At 36.3% G+C, this 22,757-nt stretch overlaps 1 protein-coding gene across 1 annotated transcript in view; it reads right to left on the reverse strand.

Annotated features, from left to right (window-relative positions):
* Exoc6b (exocyst complex component 6B) overlaps nt 1-22,757 on the reverse strand; it is a 500,761-nt gene that overhangs the window by 208,173 nt on the left and 269,831 nt on the right. The window contains exons 17-18 of the mRNA XM_005369834.2: nt 20,224-20,358; nt 12,527-12,706 (exon numbers count right to left, since the gene is read on the reverse strand). Of these exons, the coding sequence (XP_005369891.1) occupies nt 12,527-12,706; nt 20,224-20,358 (315 nt within the window). The remainder of the gene's footprint in view (nt 1-12,526; nt 12,707-20,223; nt 20,359-22,757) is intronic.

The following is a 22,757-nucleotide window of genomic DNA, read 5'->3' on the forward strand; positions in this document are numbered from 1 at the left end:
AAGGAAGGAAGGAAGGAAGGAAGGAAGGAAGGAAGGAAGGAAGGAAGGAAGATCAAATTGAACTCTAAAGGATATGTAAGATAAACAGAAAGGGATGATAAATACCCCCAGAAATAGATTGCATAATGCTTTATTAACTTTGAATTTTCTAAATGCTAATGAGAAAGGAACAATAGCTGTAGGAGACATTGGATACTAGAAAAAAAATTATGGAATTAAATCAACTGATATACATTAAAGATGTACTGACCTCAGACTGGAAACCAGGACATGTATTACACTGGGGAATGGGTTTTGCTTTTGTTTCCACAGGAGAAGAAAAGCGATGGATACCATCAAATTGATAAAAGATTCTATTTGAACAAGAGACACCTCATAATGAGAACAGATGATAGTTGATTAAAGATTATGGCTGTTTAATCTAAAATAACATATAAAACTAACAAATGATTTTCATCTGATCAGAAATAACTTGCCAAAAAAGAATCTCCCTAAAGTTAGGGTTGGGGAAGGGTTTTTTTTGTTTTTTTTTTTGTTTTGTTTTGTTTTTTTTAATCTTTTCAGGAGAATGAAGATATTGCGGGAAGGAATCTGAAGACTACTGGGCAAATGAATGAGACATCTGAAGAAAAAGAACAAATCATCCAGAAAAAATATCTCAAGGAAAAGTGTAAATTGGCCTATTGGTATATCACATTCCCAACAGGGTAAAATTTCATAAATCTTCCCAAATATTTGTTTGCTGTTCTCTATAAACATAAAATGCAAACACTTTTTTTGTAGTCCCAATTTAAATAGTAAAGCTGGCTCTGGAGTTGGAGTGTGGCTCTCTCCTTCTCTAAACCCAAGCATGATTATTAAAGTAAAATCCAAAATCTCTGTCTCATGTCAGAAAAGCCACCTGAAACAGGACAAAAGAAAAACAAAAATTTAAAAACTATTTTATTGCTACCAATCTCAATCTTTTGGCTCTATATTGAATCTTTAACAGCTTTTCTTTAGGCATAAGATTTATAATATATATGTATATGTATATGAATATATTTCAAACTTTTGTCATGATATTAATTGTAATGTAGGGTACAAGCTTATTCTAGAGAAAGGTTTCGTCTACCTTCCTGTACATGATTTTGGGTTTGATTCTTTATCAATTTTCTGCAGTGTACCATGAACATGCCTGATAGCAACCTTTGAAGTGTCCACAACAACGATTCCTCCAGGACTATGATAACACCACTAAGCTGAAAAACACCAACTAAGGATCAACTTTGGACTACAAACTGCTCAGAACAATTTTGAGATGGTTAGCTGAGATAAACTAGCCTAAGAGACTACTCTAGCTAGACCTTTAGACAGACCCTGCATTTTCCCATTACACAGAGATTGGACAAAAGATGATACAGCTACCTCTCCCAGGACTTTATAATTAACCCAGAATTTTCTTTTCAGAATCCCCTAAAGATATTGTTGCCCCATGACAGTAGGAAGTAAATTTAAGAATATGACACCCACATTCCCAAGAGGTTAGGTGGGTGGTTTTTGGTTGTTCAATGGGCTATGAATATTTTTCATTGTTTAGGGTTATTTGTAACAAATTTTTATTAGTAATGGTCCAGAAAAAAACTAAAAGAAAATTAGATTCAAGGTTCTTGTTTTAAAAAGAAAAAAGGGGAATATAGATAAGACAGGATAAAATCGTAGATTATTGAATCTACTCTGAAAAGGGGGATGATGGAGATATAAGATAAAAAAGGTAGATTATTGAATCTACTCTTAAAAATTAACTATTAGTTTTAAATGCTTTACACTGGATTGGATTTTTGCATATTATATACAAATTTTGTATATTGATACAAAATTGAGATTAATTTTGTTAGAATACAGTATACATACATTGTAGTTCCATATTCTATATGGTATGGGAGCAAGGCTCTAAAGCCGTGGTCAGTATCCATCTAGAGGTCAGGTTACCTTCCAGACCGGCTGTCGCTACCTAACAAAAGGTCAGGATGCTGCTCTGCTCCTTCTCTGTAATTTGGAGGATACCTGAATAGAGATGCTAATTCAAGCCTACATGACTGAGCTAGCATACAGAACAGGAAGACATGACAGGGGAGACACAGGTAGAGGTAGATTTGACTAAAAGCCATTCACCTGGTTACCTAGAAAACAAAATGCTAATGATTTTCCCCCTCAGTTTATGTTTTGATATATAAAGCTGTTTGGAGAATAAAGAAGAGGAATTTCTAAGGATGTGAACTCAGGATTTCATGAAGGATCTCTGAGAATCTCCCTCCTGATGAAGCGAGGGAAATTGTGTCTTTGTTCCCACACCTCCAAACAGGTCCAGAGAGAGAGAATTTATGTTAGAGTCTGGTTCAAAGAAATAATTTATGGTCCAGGCTGCCACAAGACCCCGACAATCCATTTCGACTCTAGTTCAAGGTACTGTACATATACAATTCATTTAGCAATGTTTTAGTCTTTCAAAGTCATTATTATCAACTGTTTAAGATAATACGAAAATGCAGGTTAGTTGTTAATTGCCTATAATAATCGAACTTGTCATTACATTAGGCATATTTTCAGCATCCAAACAAAGGCATATTTTAACAAACAGGTCATCTTCAAATACCTCAGAGGTCCACAGAATATCATTTAAGATGTTTTAATAACAGATTCTTTTTCTTATGAAATGAGACATGTGTGCCTCCTGTTAGCACTAATCTATTTCAGAGAAAATGATGGGCATATCAATGGAATTTGCTTTCTTTGTGGAAAAAGTAAACCAGTAGGCAAGAAAGTGCCCTTTCCTCGATGGCTGACAGTATGCTGTCGTAATGTGGCAAGCAAGACACAAAGAAAAAGTGACTGCCAGCCCTTGCCCAGACAAGGTGAGACAGAACTTTAAAAACTATGCTTCATAGAAAAGTCTGTCAGATATTCTAGGCCTGTAGGCTAAAGATGGATGCCCCAATGTTGCAGAGAAATTTTGGATGATTGTCCAGGCAACCAACTGTTTCTATCATTTCTCACATTTTTTGGAAGTCACTTGCTCATGCTTCCTGCTTATACAGTTAGTATTATTTCCTTCATGGGTCTCTGAGGGAGTTGAAGACTAGGTAGTTATAGTTTTCCTTATTTACCAGATGCAGAAAGTAAGTTATGATAGAAAGTAAAGTAGGTACAAGACTTTGGACTTACCAAGATAGGATAGATATGGAGTATTTTGTCTGAATTTGACAAATGCAAATGTTCTAGACATTACTGACATATTTATTGCCTGTATATATTCTGTATAGTTATTGTATTTATTGTATATAGTTTTTCTTATATTAGTTATAACATTTTTATTTAAGATAAAAAATATTCATTTGTATTTTAGTAAATAAAGCTTTCCTGAAGACCAGAACGCAAAACAGCCACACTAGTCATCCATACAGGCCAGGCAGTGCTGGCACACACTTTTAATCTTAGCAATCACACTAATTAATCATAAAGACTGGGTGGAGTGGTACACCCCTTCAATACCAGCACCAGAGAAAAATAAAAGGTGGAATGAGACAGGAACTTGCTCTCTTTCAGTCTGAATATTTCAAACAGGTAAAAGCTCTCTAGGGGCTTTACCTCTTCTGCTTTTCAGATCTTCAGGTTGAAACCCAGTATCTGTTTCTGGGTTTTTATTAATTGTGCTACAGGATGGTGCACAATACAACTGGGAATCTACATTCATATCTAAGAAAGATATATGGGAGGAGGCTTCAAAGGGCTTTCAGTAAGTTTCCTGAAAGGTAGAACTAGGACCTACCTGTCTGATGAAGGACTGCTTCCCATTTAAAGATCCTGTACCCTCTTAATCCTAAAACTATATTCTATAGAAGTTATCAAGATATACAACAGTTAAAGGAAACATTATCTATCTATCTAGCTAGCTATCATAGATAGCTATCTATCTATGATAGATAGCTATCAGTCTATCTATAGATAGATTCACTATAACCAAACACATGCAGGCAAACATGATATAAAACTTGGGATTCCCTCTGTATGCTGTGAATATGTTTTATTACCATTGGATAATAAAGAAGCTGCTTTGGGCCTATTGCAGCACAGACTAGAACTAGGTGGGAATTCCAAGTAGAGATAGAGAAGAAAAGAAGGTGAAGTCAGAAAGATGCCATATAGCTGCTGAAGGAGACAGACACTGGAACTTTACCCAGTAAGCCACAGCCTTGTAGAAATACACAGAATAATAGAAATAGATTAATTTAAGATGTAAAAGTTAGTTCATAAGAAGCCTAAGCTATTGGTCAAGCAGTGCTGTAATTAATATAGTTTCTGTGTAATGAACGAGCCAGGAATGAACAAGCAGTCTCCGTTTTCATACTTTGGTTTTTTTTCTCATCATTTTTGAACAATTAAAGATAACAAATCATTTACAAGAATCCTATAAAGGCAATCAGATTATCCTACATTTTATGGAAATATCAAATACATATCCTCACATAAACTCTTCTTATAATATGGCCTTACAGGCTGGGCAGTGGTGGCACCACCTTTAATCCCAGCACCCTGGAGGCAGAGGCAGGCAGATCTCTGTGAGTTCAAGGCCAGTGTGGTCTACAAGGGCAAGTTCCAGGGCAGGCTCTAAAGCTACAGAGAAACCCTTTCTCAAAAAGCCAAAAAGAAAAAAAATATGACATGATAGTTTCAGAGTTGTACAACAGGGCAAAAAAATCCCTCTCTCACCTAGCTTTCTTCATACTTTTTACCTAAAAGAGCTTGGACCGCATACACAGACAAGAGCTGAAGTGCAAAGAGGCCTCACCTGGTAGTTCAAGAAAGGAGATCGCACACCCTGTGCTGATTTCGAATGGTGTATCTTACATGTTTAGATAATTTAAAATACTTAGTAAACCACATTAAAACTAACCATAAACCCGGAGAGAACAGCCGAACAGTGAGTGGCAGGAGCCAAATTTGTTCCCATAACTTTAAGCCCCTCTCACTGCAGCGTGTGTAAGTGCACTGCCACCCGACAGCCAACCTAATCACTCCCTTTTACTGCTTGTTAAAGAGCCGGGCGGTGGTGGGGCACACCTTTAATCCCAGCACTTGGAAGGCAGAGGCAGGCGGATCTCTGGGAGTTTGAGACCAGCCTGGTCTACAAGAACTAGTTCCAGGACAGGCTCCAAAACCACAGAGAAACCCTGTCTCAAAAAAAAAAAAAAAAAAAAAAAAAGAGGCAAAAACATAGGCTTAGAATGGCCTTCAGCAATATTCCCAGCAACAAGATTTTCTTCCATTGGACAGAACGTGTAATACCTTTCGGTGTTCTCCCAATCCTCTCTCATTGAAATAGAACTGCAAGGCAAAATAAACTGGAAAAAAAATGGTGGAACTAGAGTAGAAAGCATCAAATGATGGTAGCTAACTGTATTCCCAGTGAGACACATCCAATCTTGTGACATTTGTTGGGTACCTGCTCTATACTGGATACATTAAAAAGTCTAAGATACATTTTCTCAAAGAATTTCTATAACTCTGGTAATTACTAGGGGGAGAAAGATAATAAATTGTTTCCAGCAGTAAAAAAAAAAACCCACCTGCTGAAGTATATATAAATTTAAAAGGAAGGGGTTGGGAAATACTTTATAGGGAAAATGGGCCTTGAATTATATTTTTAAAAAAGCAAAAGTTGGTAAAGGAGACAAGAAGTACCGTTAAGGAGAGAAGCAGCCCCACACCACACAAGCAAAGTATTCTTGCAAGCAGTTCACAGGTGCACTCTGAAGTCACTTTCTGAAGGGATTGTGAGAGACCCATCTAGGACATCTGGGTGTTACACTGGAAGAGTGACAATGATTCCAACTCTTCCAAGGTCTCACCCATATCACCACACACACCAGCTGTCCTCAACTGTCATTTACTGTACTACTGACCAGGTTTCTAAGACCCCCCTCCAGAAATCTACTAAGGAACCTTAATTCCACATCACCATACAAGTTCCAAACATCTTAAATTTCTAGTGAAAAGCAATTTGTCTGCCATATAAAAAGGGAATGGCCTCTGCATCCACAGGAACTAGAAAAACCCTATTTGAATTCCATTTCCACATACATTGTTTACATTATCTTAGGCAATGATATATCTGTCTTTACAAAGTCTGTTGTGTCAATGATGACTTCCTTTGTAGACAGTAATGGGATAAATGTCGGAGGCTACAACCTGGCAGAGCTGAAAATGTAGATATTTTCCCTTCTCACTCAAATAATGTATGAGGAAAAGAAAACCTGAAATGAGAGAGACTATAAAAATCTGTAACTTTTTAAAAATGGAAATGTGTAAATATCTGAATTCCAAGAATAAAGAAATATAAGCTAGATATGATGGTACATTCCAACAGAAGGAGGTAGATATCTGCAAATTGAAGCCAGCCAGGATGACATAGTGAACTATGACATATATAACTTTTAAGAAAAATAAGAAAACGTGCTACCAATAGTTTACCTTTTTATACTTCATGTAGAGATTTTCTATAATTACAGTTTGAGGGACCACATACATTTGTAATCTGTTTATAAAAGCTTGTTCTGCTTTTTTTGACATCATATTAGAAGTATTTCCAAGGATATAATGCAAAAGCCATAACAGAAGATTCACAAGTATATACTATTTAGATTAACAGTGTTATAATTCATGAACCTGTGGTGTGGGACAATGATCTGTATTCTGTCAATTATATTTTAATAAAATGCTGATTGGCCAGTAGACAGGCAGGAAGTAGAGGCAGGACAACCAGGTAGGAAGTAGAGGCAGGAAAACAAGAACTAGAAAATTCTGGGAAGAAGAAAGCTTGGTCTGCAGTCCTGACCTGGCCACAGAGCAAGTAAGATGTAACTGCCTCACCAAAAAAGGTATCAAGCCACGTGGCTAACATAGACAAGAATAATAGGCTAATATAAGTTATAAGAGTTAATAAGAAGCCTGAGCTAATGGGCCAATCAGTTTATAGTTAATGTAGACCTCTGTGTGATTTCTTTGGGACTTAATGACTGCAGGAACCGGGCAGGAGAGAAAACTCAGTCAACAGACCTGTGTGCCTATTACTACACAGTTAAGGTTTTTACTTACATTACTTTTATCAGTAATGTTGACCCCAATGTCCTGTTCTCGAATACCACCCAGAGCCTTGGCACATCAGCACCTTGAGGAGCATCCCAGTGTCAGTCAGCAGAGATATTAAAGTGGCTGAGGCTATCTCACCTACTGGGCTTCTCAATGAAGCTGCTTGTCTGACACAGTTACAGCTACAGGGATCTACTCCTTCAAACTCCATGCTCTGCTAATTTTCTGCCACATCTCATGACCAAAGTCAGGATTAATCAGATTCTTTTAAATGAACTATAAGAAAAAGGTATGATTTAAAAGTTGGTATCATTAAAGAGGCCAAAGACTACTGGCTGTACACTACCAGAAACAGCAGAAACTACTGCTAGTAACAGGAATTTTCTTGGGAAAAAACTGCCAAGTAATTGCCCAACACACATAAGCCTCTGTAAAGAAACACAAACCCTCTAAGGAACATAAGTGATTAAACTTGGAAGCCTAGTAGCTCACGGACAGGGAGCTAATCTGCTGCTCAATGGACTCTAGGTAGTTAAAGTGCAGAAACAGGAAACATAAACCAATTTCTTGATAGGCAGAGATATCATTAGCAAATCTGTTATTTATCCCCATTAAAGAAAAGAAAATTTGTTGGACATTCGGTCTACCCATGTAATTAATATGAAAAAATATATTATTATATCCTAAAGGCTGTACCTGTTTGTCTTATGAGGATACTGGAACTTTCCATATTTTGTTCACAGAGAGCCACAGGGAGTGGGTCCACTTAGATAATCATTATTGCCAGATGAGAGACTTTCACATAATTTGTTAGATAAGGAGTTACGGCAGTTAGAAATAAGTAACTCACTAACAAGTAACACACACATATGCACACGTGCACACGCGCGCCGACACACACACACACACACACACAAAAACAACACACACACACACTGAGAAAATCTCCACTGACTGAGTTCCTATGTTATAGTGACATTACTATAATTTATTTTCCCTGTTGGGAAATGTTTGGGCCATAATGACCAAAACTTTATGTACTAATATTAAATAGAAATCCAGGGAATCCCACAGAGAAAAGTCATCTAAATTATGGCTCTGTTCAACATAGTTTAGTGTGCCTCAGATATAGTTGTGAGTTGGTAAAGAGGTGTGAAAAGGTCTTTTCATGCAAGACTTGGTATCTAGTGACAAAATAATGCACTTTGAGTTTAAACAATGGCCTAAAAGTTCAATAAACTAATTGAAGCATGGTGAGAAGCTCTGGGAGCTGATGCTGGTTCAAGGCTCACTGCATCACACAGCTCATGGCCAGGAGCACAGGAGAGAAGTGCTTTTCAGATGCAGGGAAACGAGTGTAAAAAGCACTGATACAACATAGCCAGCCCTAACCTTCTATACAGACCTTTGACTCTGTGCTTCCTCCCTATGGTATTGTAAGATCTACTCACATGATTGTCACTCAAAGACAGAGAAACCACAAGAGACAAAATACTATTCTTCATTTTCTCCAAAAAAATAAAATAAAATCCAGTTGAAAAATAGTGCTTTGATAAATTATTGCTTTAAATATACATAAAATTAGTTCTTAAAGACTGAGAAATTCTAGAGATGAATATAATTCTAAGTATCACCTACCCACTCACTCCACTAGAATTAAAAAGAGATCAAATGCTTCACACCGAAAAAATAAAATAAAAATAAAAACCAGGAAGAAAAACAAAGGAAAACACGAAAGTTACACACGGAAAAGTATAATTCAACCTGGAAGTATAAATTCTATACATTTACTACACAGAACGTGATTAGTACGCAAAGATGCACACTAAAATTCAGCTCAAATTATATGGAATATTTATAATATTTTCTAGTTTCTGAGTATGATCGTGGAAAAGCTCTCGATCAGCTGTAAACTTTATTGTATGACAGGCTCTATTGAAGGCACACATTGCAATTGCTGTTTATGATGAGCATGTATTCCATTTCACTTTCTTTTAAGCAACAAGCAAGCGAGCTATCAGTCTTTTATCTGATGACTTCAAGCATTGGGGTCAACTTTAGAACACTGACATATTTTCAGACTATAGAGAATGCACCAATATCTTGTTCCCCAAATATTTTCCTAGGAAAAACTCAAATATTTATTCAGTGTAAAATTCACTGTCATATAGAAAGCGAGAACTTACTTACATCTTCAACCAAACTGGCCGAGAGTAGTAGCAATTTTATTGAAGGCCTTTTTTTTTAATTGAGATAGCACTTCTTTCACAGATCCTGAAATACAAATTTTTGCATTCTACTCCTTTAATGTCAGTCTATTCTAGTTTGAAAGAATATTCCTTATTTTGTTCTACAGCATTTCGTATCTAATAGGTAAAGACCACAATTATATTTTTAATAGTGTCTAATTTCGCTTTACTGTCAATTTTAGAATTATTTGGATGGAAATAGAGACAGAGACCCACACTGGAACACTGGACTGAGCTCCCAAAGTCCCAATGAGGAACAGAAGGAGGGAGAAGATGAGCAAGGAAGTCAGGACCAAGAGGGGTGCACCCACCCACGGAGACACTGGGGCTGATCTATTGGGAGCTCACCAAGGCCAGCTGGATTGTGACTGAAAAAGCAGGGGATAAACCCGGACTCTCTGAATATGGCGGACAATGAGGGTTGCTGAGAAGCCAAGGACAATGGCACTGGGTTTTGATCCTACTTCTTGTTCTGGCTTTGTGGGGGCCTAGCCAGTTTGGATGTTCACCTTCCTAGACCAGGATGGAGGGGGGAGGACTTTGGACTTTCCACAGGGCAGGGAACCCTGACTGCTCTTCAGACTTGAGAGGGAGGGGGAGAGGAGTGGGGGGAGGGCGGGAGGAGTGGGAGGCTGGGAGGAGGCGGAAATTTTTTTTTCTCAATAAAAAAAAAGGAAAAAAATAAATAAATAAAAAGAATTATTTAACTGACATATTTCCTTATGAAATTCGCTTGGTGCTCATGATAATTTGATGAGACTTGGAAAACTCTGCACACAAAGTATCCCCAAGTACACTTGTATGTAACTCTATGATTTCTGCTAATTACTTATTAAGGATACACAAAGAAAATTCTACTCTTTTCAATTTATTTAGATATGTTATAGCAGTAAAAATAAACTGAAGCACACATCTGGCTACTACAATTATAATTTTTTCTTAGAAAATCTTATCTATTTAAGGAAACTTGTAAAACATTGGTGATAAGAATTTTTAACCTTCTGATGACACTAATGTAAATTCATGTGTTTAGTATAACCTTGTTAAATTTATAATACCTGTTGAAGTTCCAATTATTAAAGCATTAGTCTACTTATATTTTAGTGTATTTTGTCTTTATGTCAAGAATAAACATTGGATATTATACAATGTCCTTGTAACTTTACAAGTTATAACTATATACCAAGATACTTTCTCTCATTTACATATTAACTGGTAAAGTCAAATATTAAAAGACTTTTAGTATCTAGAATCATTCTTGTATTTCTATAATAAATCCTAGATAATAGTTTTTAAATTACTGTCTCACAACATCTAGAATAGACATTCAATTTTAATTTATTTTTACCCATAATTGTAAGCTTATTTTGTATTTTTTAAAGATTTGCTTATTTTTATTATATGTATGGCCTATATGTATATAACTGCACTGTGCATGTGCCTGGTACCCAGGGGCAAGAAGCTAGCACAGATGGTTGTAAACCACCATGTATGTACTGGCAACCAAACCCAGGTCTCTGCAAGAGCATCAAGTACTCTTGATAACTAAGCTGTTTTCTCCAGCTCCAGTGAATTTTTAAAATATTTTGTGCTAGATTTGTCCTTTTTTGTTATTAGGGTGAAGTGAGATAAAATAGTAAAATTTTCTGTAAGCCAATTTTCCTAAGCACAACTAGAAGTAAAAAAAAAAAAATCAGACAATTCTTTTCTTTAAAGACATCACAATTCATACTCCACAGTATTGGGGCATGCTTTTAATTCCAGTATTTGGGATACTTGGCAGTAGTGGGGCACCCCCTTAATCCCAGATATCGGGAGGCAAAGGCAAGCAGATCTCCATGAGTTCAAGTCCAGCCTGGTCTACAGAGCTTGTTCCAGGACAGCCAGGGCTAGTGCGATGAGCATGGAGTACTAAAAAGAATAAAACTACAGAAAAGGCAGACCATTTTTAATGTGATCTGAAGATCATCAGCTGTCCTTAGCAACACTGGCCAAACTCCAGCACAGGCAATAAACAAAAACCAGAATTAGGGTCCAAGGAAGAGAATAGTTATTACAGATTTAAAACAATTTTTCGTACTTTCAAAGGACTAGAGTGCTAAAATTAGAGATCTGAGAACCAAATTTTCCATTACATTTGTTGAATTCTAAACCTTAATGACTCAGGAAAATAAAGGTTTATGCCAAAACCTCTGAAAGGTAGAGTGAGATTATCCAAAATGTCACAGTAACTCAGACATAGGGACTCAGCTCAAGACAAATATATAAGAATATCAGGTAGACTGTTTTTAAATATATTCCTGTTGCAGTAACAAAACATGGCAGATCAGGCAGTTTATAAACAACAAAAATATTGACAGCTCATAAACAACAAAACTTTATTTCTCCCATACTGGAACCTGGGAAGTTTAAGGTTCAGGTGATAACAGATTTCATGTCTGGTAAGGGTAAGCCTGCATTACAGGGGTAAATAGGTCCAATATATAAATTTGAGGTGTACACAAACACTCAAAGAGTATAGGAAAAGCAAGTGAGTAGTACACAGACACCAACACCTTACAAATTGGTTTTTTGGTTTTCGTTTGTTTGTTTTTTAAAAAAAAATATTTTTAATTGTGCATCAAACGACTTCTATATCTACCTGAAGAAGGCAATGTCTAAGAGCAAACAAAAAATACTAGGAAGAATCATGAACCTATCACTAAAAAAATCAAACCCATCAATAGGTACATAAATAATAAGTTAATAAACACAACTTTAAATGATTGTGACTAATATAACCAGAAAACAACTACAAACCAGATAAAAAGATAAGAGGTTCAACAAAGAGTTTCAAATCATAAAAAAAAAATCAAAGGATGTCCTCAAATTAAAAGAAACAGACTTTAGATGTTAACTAGAAAGTTTCTTTGATATTCTTTACAAGGTATTTGCCATGTCCTATACTAATGACTTTGTACTTAGTTGGAAGACCTGACATCATAGACAAAACGCAAAAGTCTTTAAAAACAAAGTATATGGGAGGCCTGAAAACTACTTTACGAATTTATGTATCTACTAGGAGTTCGTAGACATTAAAGAGGCTTAAATGAGAAGTAAAGATCTTTCTCAAAGCTAGTTTAAAGGAACTAGAAGGGATGGTCACTTACAGGAAGGTGTGTGAACACAGCAAATGTGCTCCGGAGGAAGGCGATGAGGTCAACTAGGTAATCACTAGCTTTGCTTTCTAACTCTCCAGCCATCCAGTCGTAGTCAGCCAGCTGCAGAAACTGGTCAATCTTCTGATTTAAATTTGTATATATCTCTTCTTCAGCCGCATGTCTAGCATCCTGGGAAATAATATTTAAATGTAAACACATTCAGATGCCCAGGATAAAAAAGGCAAACATGTATGTAATGTAACCACCACATGTCTATACCCACCTAGTAACAGAGCTTGGAGTGTCGAATCATATCAGCTTCCAGGAACAACCCAAAGGAACCTTTTCTAATCAGATTTTACATGTACCCACTGTCTCCCTCCCTCTTTCTGAGGGAAGGGTTAAGTGATCTATAAGAAAAGCTATCTTTCTCTTCACTAAATAAGGAAAATGTATTTACAAACATCCCCTGGAATCTATTTCCTTTTATTTTATCATTTATGTCAAAAGGTAAATTTACTCTCAGAAACAGGTTCCATTTTGACTCTTTGTGTGACTCCAAAAAAAATGTTTCTTTATTTCCAAATTTCCTACATCCCCTGGTTCCTTCAGCTGCTTGTAATTATACCTATGCTATACATGTATGCTATAAATATACCTATACATTACTTTCACTGGTTAGTGTCAGAACTCTTGGCTTTCTTTATAAGGCTCTTTCAAGGACTGATACACATATTCCATAAGATCCTGTTCTATACAGCAGAGTCCTAAAAAGGATGCTGAAACAGCATCAAAGAGCTCCTAGATCACATAACTTTGTGTTACCCTGTATTCATGTCATACAATAGCTTATTAAATTCTCTAGTAAGTATTTTGAACTTATTTTTCTAGGAAAGGTATTATTAGGATAGATGAAAATGCAATATAAACAGAACAATAAGAATTATAATATGAAAAATGCATGAACAACTTGTTACCACATCTGATATTCATCTTCCAGTCTGAGCTTGCTTGATTTCTATTAAAGCTCTACCTAACACTTACCTCCCATGACCTTCACTGTATGGCTCATCCATGGATTGTATTCACTCTAGTCTCAAATCTTCTCAATTTCTCTGAGTGATTTAATTATTTTCTATGGTTTCCAGGTCTATCTTCAACACAGATCTACTCCAAATGCATTCTACCTCATGGTCCATGTATCCAATTGCTTCATGGTCACTTTGGACCTCCAGAAATAATGCAGCATAAGACTGAGGTCCGGACTCGGGATTTTCCATACTCTTGTTCTTTTTAGACCAAGGCAAAAATCTAGAAGGAATAACTGGAATCTTTCTTTCACAGTAAGAAACAGAGTTCTGCAACCTCTAATTGCTAAATCTGTTTTTAATTTATTCTTCTCTATATCTTCTCTTTCTTAAATTTTGCATGATTTTGACATTATACAGCTAAAGACAGTATTTATTTACATGACGAATGCTTTAAAATTTATTAACTGACAAAATCATAGATATTTGTCATGTTCAACAAGGTATTTTGAATGTATAGATATTGTAAATGACACAATGTATACAGTAACATGAGATAATTAGCATATACAAATCAAGCTCAGAATGGCATGTATTACCTCAAATATTTGTTATTTTTGTGGAGAAAAATTTTTAAAAGAGTCTATCAGAAATTTTCAATATATAATACACTTATTAACTTTAATTATCTGCTGATGAGCTCTTGAACTGCTTCAAAAATGTTGGGTTCTTTGACCAAAATGGCCTAACCACTATCAAAGTCTTCTGTGACCATGCTTTGCTCTACTTATGTGAGTTCAATTTTTTAGATTCAATATGGAAGTAAGATCATCAATATTTGTCTTACTATAGTTATTTCACTTAATATAATGTCTCCAAGGATTATCCAAGATGCTAAAAGTGACCAAAAATTCTTTATTTCATAAGCCAATATACAGGATTCACTTGTGTTTCTATACCACATTTCCCTTTCCATGTATCCACTGATTGATGGTAGGCCGACTCCCTATCTTGATTATCATGACCAGCACTGCAAGAACATTTAACAGGATTACTATATAATAAAAAATTGTTACTTTTAATTTTTTTAAGATGTTCCACACTGCTTTTCTAAGTAGTTAAACTTTACCTCTGTACTGGGAAAAAAAATTGCCAAATCCAGGGTCATCTACATTTCTTCTTAAGTTATCTTCAAAGGGTTGTAGTATTGTACATTTTATTTAGAGTTTATGTTTTCAGTTAATGTTAGATAGATGTAAGGTGTGCATCTGGAATTCTTGTAGGTTTTGCTGTTTTCACAGATGCTCAGCATCTTTGGTTGAAAAGTAAAATTCCACTCCATTATCTATTACACTGCCTTTACTCTTTCTAGAAGATGAGTTGAATACCAATGCATAGGCCTAGTTTCTAGGGAGGGTAGTTCACTTTATTCATCTATTGAACCATTTTCTCGCCATCTCGTTTCTGTATCTTCATTTATAGTAAGACATGAACTCAAGTACTCAATCCTCTAACTGTACTTTTTAAAATTGTTGGCCATTCTGTGTGTTTTACCTTTCCAAATTTACTTTAAAGAGCCACAAAATAATTTGCTGAAATGTTGGAAGAGGATGTAGTAAACAGGCATGTGGTTAGGAAAAACCAAGACTGATAACATTGTCCTCCCACTCATAAACATGAAAAATAGTTAGATCTTTGGTTTCTTTCATCAGAGTTTTTAAATTTTCATCATATAGGAATTGCATTTTCCAGATTAAGTAATTTGTTTTACTTCTGGTTACTAATATAGAATTTGTAGCCGTTGTTTTGTCAAACTTCAAACTCTAGTTGGTTACCATTAATAGGAAGGAAAGACTGACTTTTATGCTAACCTGTAACCCGAACCTTAATATAACCAGTTCTTTTCATTAGTCCATTACTTCATTAGGATTTTCTACAGCCACTCCTGTTACTTACAAACCACGAGTTTTATTTCTTTCTTCCCTCTCCACACAGCTTTCCTTGTCATGTGTTGTTAGATGCTGCAGAGGAGAGGTAAAAGAGGGCAGCTCTGTCTCCTTGTTCATGTTCTTAGCAGGAAAACATCTGGCCTCTCACCATTAAATATGACACTATCTGTGCAGGATTTATGGGTATTTTTTTAAGATAGAGGAAGTGTCCCAACCCCAGTCTTGATTCCTGTTTGTTGAGAATTTAGCATAAATAAGTATTTTTCTTCACCTACTGATATACAGTGTAACATGAACGGGGGTCTGCTTGTTGTTGGGTTTTTGTCCCACCCTTTACCTCACAATTGTTTAGCCCCAAAGAAAATCACACATAGGTCTCCATAGATTATAAGCCAATTGGCCCATTAGCTCTAGCCTCTCACTGGCTAACTCTCACATCTTGATTAACCCATTTTTTTGATCCATGTTAACCATGTGGCTCTGTACCTTTTTTCAGTGGGGCAGCTCACATCCTGCTGCTTAGGTGGTCTGGGCAGGAGTGGGAGGAATCAACTTCCTCCTTCCCAGAATTCTCTTGTTCTCATTACATCATTTCTACTTCCTGTCTGGTTTTCCCACCTATATTTCCTATCTGGCCAAACAGCATTTATTTATAACATGATTGACAGAATACAGACAATTCTCCCGCAATACAGCTTTTCTTTTTTTAGTTTGCTTGACATGATGACTTCCATTGACTAATGGCTGAATGCTGATGCACATTTGCAGACCTAAAATGAGTAGCACTTGTCTACAATGTACTTCTACTTTATAAGGAATTTTGTCCATGTTTGTGACCCCCATGAAACTTTCCTATCTTATGTGTGAGTTTGATATTAGGATAAGCAGACCTCATAAAATGATACTGGTAGGATTCTATGCTACAATTTTCTAGAAATACATTATAGAAAATGGGTATAGTATCATCCTTAATTTTTTACAGAATTCACCAGTGAATTTAGGACTATCAGGAAAATGTAGACCCTTTGGTAGTTGAGGATTACTGTGAAGAAATGAGGACACTAGGTGCATAAAGAGGGTATGAGGACTCTGACTCCCTCCTGCATCATTTTTACTTTCTTTCTGGCCACCTTGTGGAGCAGGCAGTTTCTTCCCCACAAATTCTTATCCTATGTATATGTATTGAGCCATACATATACACATATCTAAACATTTATATGTGCAACAACAATGACTAAAGAAGAGAAGGCCATTAATGGGGGGGGTGCACATGAAGAGATAAAAAGGAAGAAAGAGAAGTGGAAATAATATAATAATTACATTTAAAGATTGAAAATAATGCTTCCTTTCTCAGTGAATTATTACTATCATTCAACGCTTCACTCAATTCAAAAACCTTGGAATTACCTAAGAATTTTTACTAAAAAATTTACTAAAAAAAGTTACTAAAAACTTGCTATTTCTGTCTTCAAAACATTCTCTACTTCTAGCTCTACCACTCCACCTGAGCACTACTGTTTATCTGGACTATTTCAATGACATACAACTTGAAACAACATCTTCCACACTTAATTTACAATGACATGACAACCATTATTACATTAAAAGAGAAATCAGATCACCATACTACAGTCCCAATGTAGAAACTTCACATCTAACTTCAGAACAAAAACTACAGTATTTATTATGTCCTGAAGGGCTAGAAAGCAAATAGCCTGTTACCACAGGGACTCTTCACACTTCCACCAGTGATTGCTGATAAACAGACCACCTACCATCCGTGAATAAGCTAGAATCCACTGCCTTACTATTCCCTTTAATGAAAATGCACATCTATAGAAATCTAAATGATTCTGGATTTGAACATGATGTCGGGTCATCACCACCATCCCAACCCCTAGTTCATGCCATTAGCTAAATCTACTTATCAGCTATCAGTTCATTAGAATATAAGTTCCATAAAATAAAGCAACATTTACATTGTTCAGGCCAATAAGACTACCAGAAGCACACCAGATGCTTTATTAAACCTGTTGGATAGACAACAGACTGAAGGTATCAAATGTATTTATTCTAGTACTCTCTATAGCTCTTTCCAAAAGATAACAGTGTCTGTGTTCCGTGTGCCTCAAAGAAGCTCTAAGTCAACAGACTTTTTCTCTCCTACAAAATTCTCTCCTATCAGATTGTCACACAATAAGTATATAAACAGGACTTATGATAAAGCTAATTAGTATTTAGCTTTGGTCTCTGTTTTAAAACAGACAGAAGAACCTTCTGAGTGGGAAAAGTTAAGTATGCCAGCTGGATTATGTCACTCATGGCAGAAGAAACAAGAGGGAGCTCTGTCAGAAAACACCTTGCAGACCTTCTGAGTGTGTCTGCATCTTTTCCAGCATAAAGATTTCCATCTGCAAGGGAAAGGTTTCAGGAAACAGTAGCTTAGGCAAACACACAACACAGAGCTTTCCTAGCTGCCCTGTTTACATTGAATTCTGGGTTGGCTCATCTGAAATAGCCCTGGTAAAAGTAAGCTTTCAGCATGCTTTGAGTGATAGATGTTTCTCATAAAAGCGCTGCAAGTATGACCTTTAATGCCCTGCACTACTCCTCTGCTCAGTGTTTAACTGGCTGCTCAGCCTCCACAACTTCCTACCTGCTCTTCATTCCCCTCAGCATTCTAAACACTAGACATGCTAGGAGTGGGGGCTCACATACGTACTCCCAACATTAAGAAGGTGGACTAAACAGTGAGTTCTAGGATAACCTGGGCTAGCATGTAAAACTCTATCTCAAAAACAAATGAAAACTTCCTTTCTAAAACCCAAAATAACACAGTGTCAAGTATCCTTTAACAGGATTTCAAAACATAATTTGAAAAGTCATTAAATTTTACAAATGAGACAGGCTGAGAAGAGCATGAGTAGATCCAGCATATTCTCCACCTGGAAGACAGTCTACTGAGTCTCATATGTAATTCAGTAACACCTTATTCTCTGCCTAAAATTAAATAGTTACTCCTACATTTTCTTTGGAGAAAAGTTTTAGCTTTTATAGTGGAGCACACAGAAACATTTTACAATAAAGTCTCTATCCATACTATAAGAATAGCTACTATGTAAGAATCATTTTGGCTCCCACTAAAATGCCTGGGTAAAACCTCTGAAGCTCTCAGAGCACTTAGCACATTTTCGTGCCATTCTGAGGGCCTCCTTATTATATAAGTCTTCTCTAAAGAGGCATCAATATCAATATGTGATCAGTGCTCTGTGTCTGTAGTTTTCTCATCTCTGAATTTCAATAGCAGATTGAAACTATTCAAGATAAAAAACAGAGCTTGGACTGAACTTGTGCATAGTTATTATAATGCCATAATTTCCTAAATAATATATGTGACAACATTATCATTTACATTGTCAAAAATATTGCAAGTAATAGAGAAATGATCTAAATTCTGGGAGGATGTTTTAGAGATTCGCAGTGAGGACAAACTGCCCATGGATATCATGGCTGCTGTAATCAGACATTAGTAAACAATATGAAAGGGATGGCATGAATTTAGGATTATTGGTAATGAGTTTATCTTATGTAATCTTACTGGTAATATGAAGAATGTCAGGGTCATCTTGTAAACACTTCACTCAGTCTGGCAGCTATCACAGAGATGGAAGAACTGGGTCATGTTCAACACTGCACATATTTCTAACAATGATGAACAGTTAAATTCTTAACCCTTTCAGAGATTGTAATCACTAAATGGATTAACTCTGATTTCTTCTTTGGCAGCAATTTTTGAGAAATGGTACCCACAAACAGAGAAAGGATAACAGGATAGAAAAAGGGAAACAACAGGGGACATGAATTATGGTTAAAGCTCTTTACTTATTTATCTAATTGTCACCATTTGGGGATTTTTTTAATGTTAGACAACATGTTTTAAAACTACAACAATCATGAAACCAAAAAAACTCAAACCATGCTGAGTATAATGGTGCCAACCTTTAACCCCAGCTACTCAGGAGGAAAGACAAGCAGATCTCTATGAATTCAAAGCCAGCCTAGCCTACACAGAAATCTAGCCCAGCCAGAGCTATATAACAGGCCTGGTCTCCACTCAGGTTCATCGTTATATCAAACTCAGTATTTCTAATGTTTAATACTGTAACATTTTTCTGACTAAAACCTATGAAAAGTTTCACATGGTAATGCACAACATTTTATTAAGACTCATAGATTTCTTCTAAGAGAAGGTGTTCATGCTCCAGAAACTCACCTACCATAATCTTTCTTTTGTTTTACAAAGGTGTCATTTTCTCTGATCTAAGGTCAGTGAAAACTAATGCCGTAGACTTGGAAAATAATTAGAAAATGGCTAACTATTTGGAGTAAGGACTTGTCACTTAATAATTAGGATTTAAAAAGTTAGACATGGAAAGGAGAGAGTTATCAAATACAGAATTTACAGTTGATATTATGTCAGCTATAACCACACTATCTAGACGATGTAGTTGAAATTTTGTGGTTATTTTGGACAGACACACACATACACACCACCCTGGCATATAAATTTGTTTTCCAGAAAAAAATAGAGAGCAAACCAAAAGCTCCCTTATTCTAAAACATGTCGTAAATCATCTTGAGGAAATGAAGCCACATATGAAATGGTCCAGACTATGTCCATGGAGTGTGCTCATGACAATTCCCTCTATGCTAACAAACGTGCTCTCACCTTGAAAGTTGTGGTACCATAGAGTTTGGTGGTGTGAACCGTCTCTGGAAGAACATTAGTGATATTGGTGATGAATTCCTCCAAGTATTTACAGGACTTCTCCAAGTGTGTTGTGTTGATTATAATCTGAACAAGCTAGAAAACAAAAGCACATGCAATGCTAACTCACCTGAGACATCAGCAGGGTGCTCCACAGACCACCTTACAGGAAGAGTACTCCAAGAGAACATGTCAATCTCCTGGAGCATCTTCAATTTCCCCATTTAAAGCAACACTTGTCACTATGTAGCAAATATGTTCTTTTATTTATTTTTTAAGGTTAAACTAAGATAAAAGCTGCTAGTCCTACAAAAAATATAATTGTCAAATGAATCAAATAAACAGCCAGTAAAGCAATAAGCATAACTGAAAAGACAACACAAGTTTCAAAATTAGGCCTAAGGAAAGCCCACATGTGAAACTACATTGTGAGAAGCCAACAAACGACCTCAGTTCATAAGAGAAGGGACATGAACACAGAAGGCAGAGAAGACAAAATCTCTGAACTTGACAGTTTTCCCAACCTTCTCAATCTGTTTCCTCAGACAGTCACTCTGAACATTACAGTATTTGCTATTGGGAGTGTCTCCCTCTTCTCATACAACAGATCTATGAGGAAGCTCATTCTGAACTAGAGATAGGGCATAGTGGTTGAGTATATGTTTGAAATCATGAGGCCCTGGTTCTGTTCCCAGCATTCACACACACACACACATTCGCAATCACAAGTACTACTAAATGAAAGTCATCCTCATTCCTCTAAAGATGGAAAAGGAAGAGAAATAAGTAAGAATTTCACACTTTTTTTGTGTTCCATCTTTTCAAAACCTGGAGACACAGGTTAAATGAGCATAATAATTCCCATGTTACTACAATATAAATAAAAAGAAAGCAACTTTCTCAATTATGTAAGTTAACTGATCAACTCCAGAAAATCAGTTGCCCTCCGATACACTAAGGATAAGGATGCAGAGAGGGAAATCAGAAAAGCATCACCTTTCATGATAGCCACAAATAGCATAAAATACTCTGGCCAAGGAAGTGAAAGATCTATTTGACAAAAACTTTAAGTCTTTGAAGAAAGAAATTGAAGAGGATACCAAAAATGGAAGGACCTCCCTTGCTCTTGGATTGGGAGGATCAACATAGTAAAAAATGGCAATTCTCCCAAAGCAGTCTATAGATTCAATGCAATCTCCATCAAAATGCCATCAAAATTCTTCACAGACCTTGAGTGGAACTAATATTGAACCAGGTCATCTGACTTTTATCAGAAGTGTAGGATGGTAGCCCTGGAGTGTGGCTTGTTTGCGAGTATTGATCTGCTCTCTGACAAAGGAGGGCAAGGCAAAGGAAGGAAAGAGAAAGGGAGGAAGACAGGAGTTTCCTACTACTTCTTAACTTTGAAATTATTTATATTCCTCATAGTCTATAGGAGGGAAGCTTTCGTTCTCTATTTTATTTTACATTTCTTATAAGAATATGTGTGGTAGCAAGGCTGGGACATGTCAGTATAGAGGACTAGGTGACTTTGGGCCTTTTAGTCTAATGAAACCTACTATTTTGTATATGCTCTGAAGAGCTCAAGTAGACATAAGTATGGCAAAAATGGCTCTGGCAGACCTTGCCCTTCCTCCATTCCCTCTGCCTGGCTAAACTGTTAGGTTACATTGATAAAGTTAGCACCCTAGGACTATTCCCTTATTTGGCCACTTCCTCCTCTTAAGGTTGACCATCAACATACAACTATCAAAGTATTTAAGTCCAGATATCAGAAGCCCTGTTTGGCTGACGTATTTAAGATGCCCAATCAAAACAAACCAACTCATCCTAAAGTGCGCACAGTTTCCCTTTTTCACTTTAAAAATTGTCATTTGCCTCTTCTTCTTCCAACCTCCCTTCTCCTACCACCCCCATGTTCCCAATTTTGTCAAGCGATCTTGTATGTTTCCAATTTCCAGGTGGATCTATATATGTTTTTCTTTGGATTCACTTTATTACTTAGCTTCTCTAGGATCATGAACCATACGTTCAATGTCCTTTGCTAATAGCTAGTATCCACATATGAATGAGTTCATATCGTAATCATCTTTTTGAGTCTGTGTTACCTCACTCAGGATAGTGTTTTCTAATTTCATCCATTTGCATGCAAAATTCAAGATGTCGTTTTTTACCACTGAGTAGTACTCTAATGTGTAAATATACCACATTTTCTTTACCTATTCTTTGGTTGAGGGGCATCTAGGCTGTTTTCAGGTTCTGGTTATTACAAATAATGCTGCTATAAACACAGCTGAACAATTGCCTTTGTAGTATGATTGAGCATTTTTTGAGTATATGCCCACAAATGGTATTGCTGAATCCTGAGGTAGGTTGATTCTCAATTTTCTGAGAAACCAGAAAGCTGATTTGCAAAGTGGTTGTACAACTTTGCATTCAACTTTGGATTCCCACCAGTAATGGATGAGTGTTCTTTTTTTTTTTTTTTTTTTTAG

Source organism: Microtus ochrogaster, unplaced genomic scaffold (genome assembly GCF_000317375.1).
Source record: "Microtus ochrogaster isolate Prairie Vole_2 unplaced genomic scaffold, MicOch1.0 UNK62, whole genome shotgun sequence".
NCBI lineage: Eukaryota > Metazoa > Chordata > Mammalia > Rodentia > Cricetidae > Microtus > Microtus ochrogaster.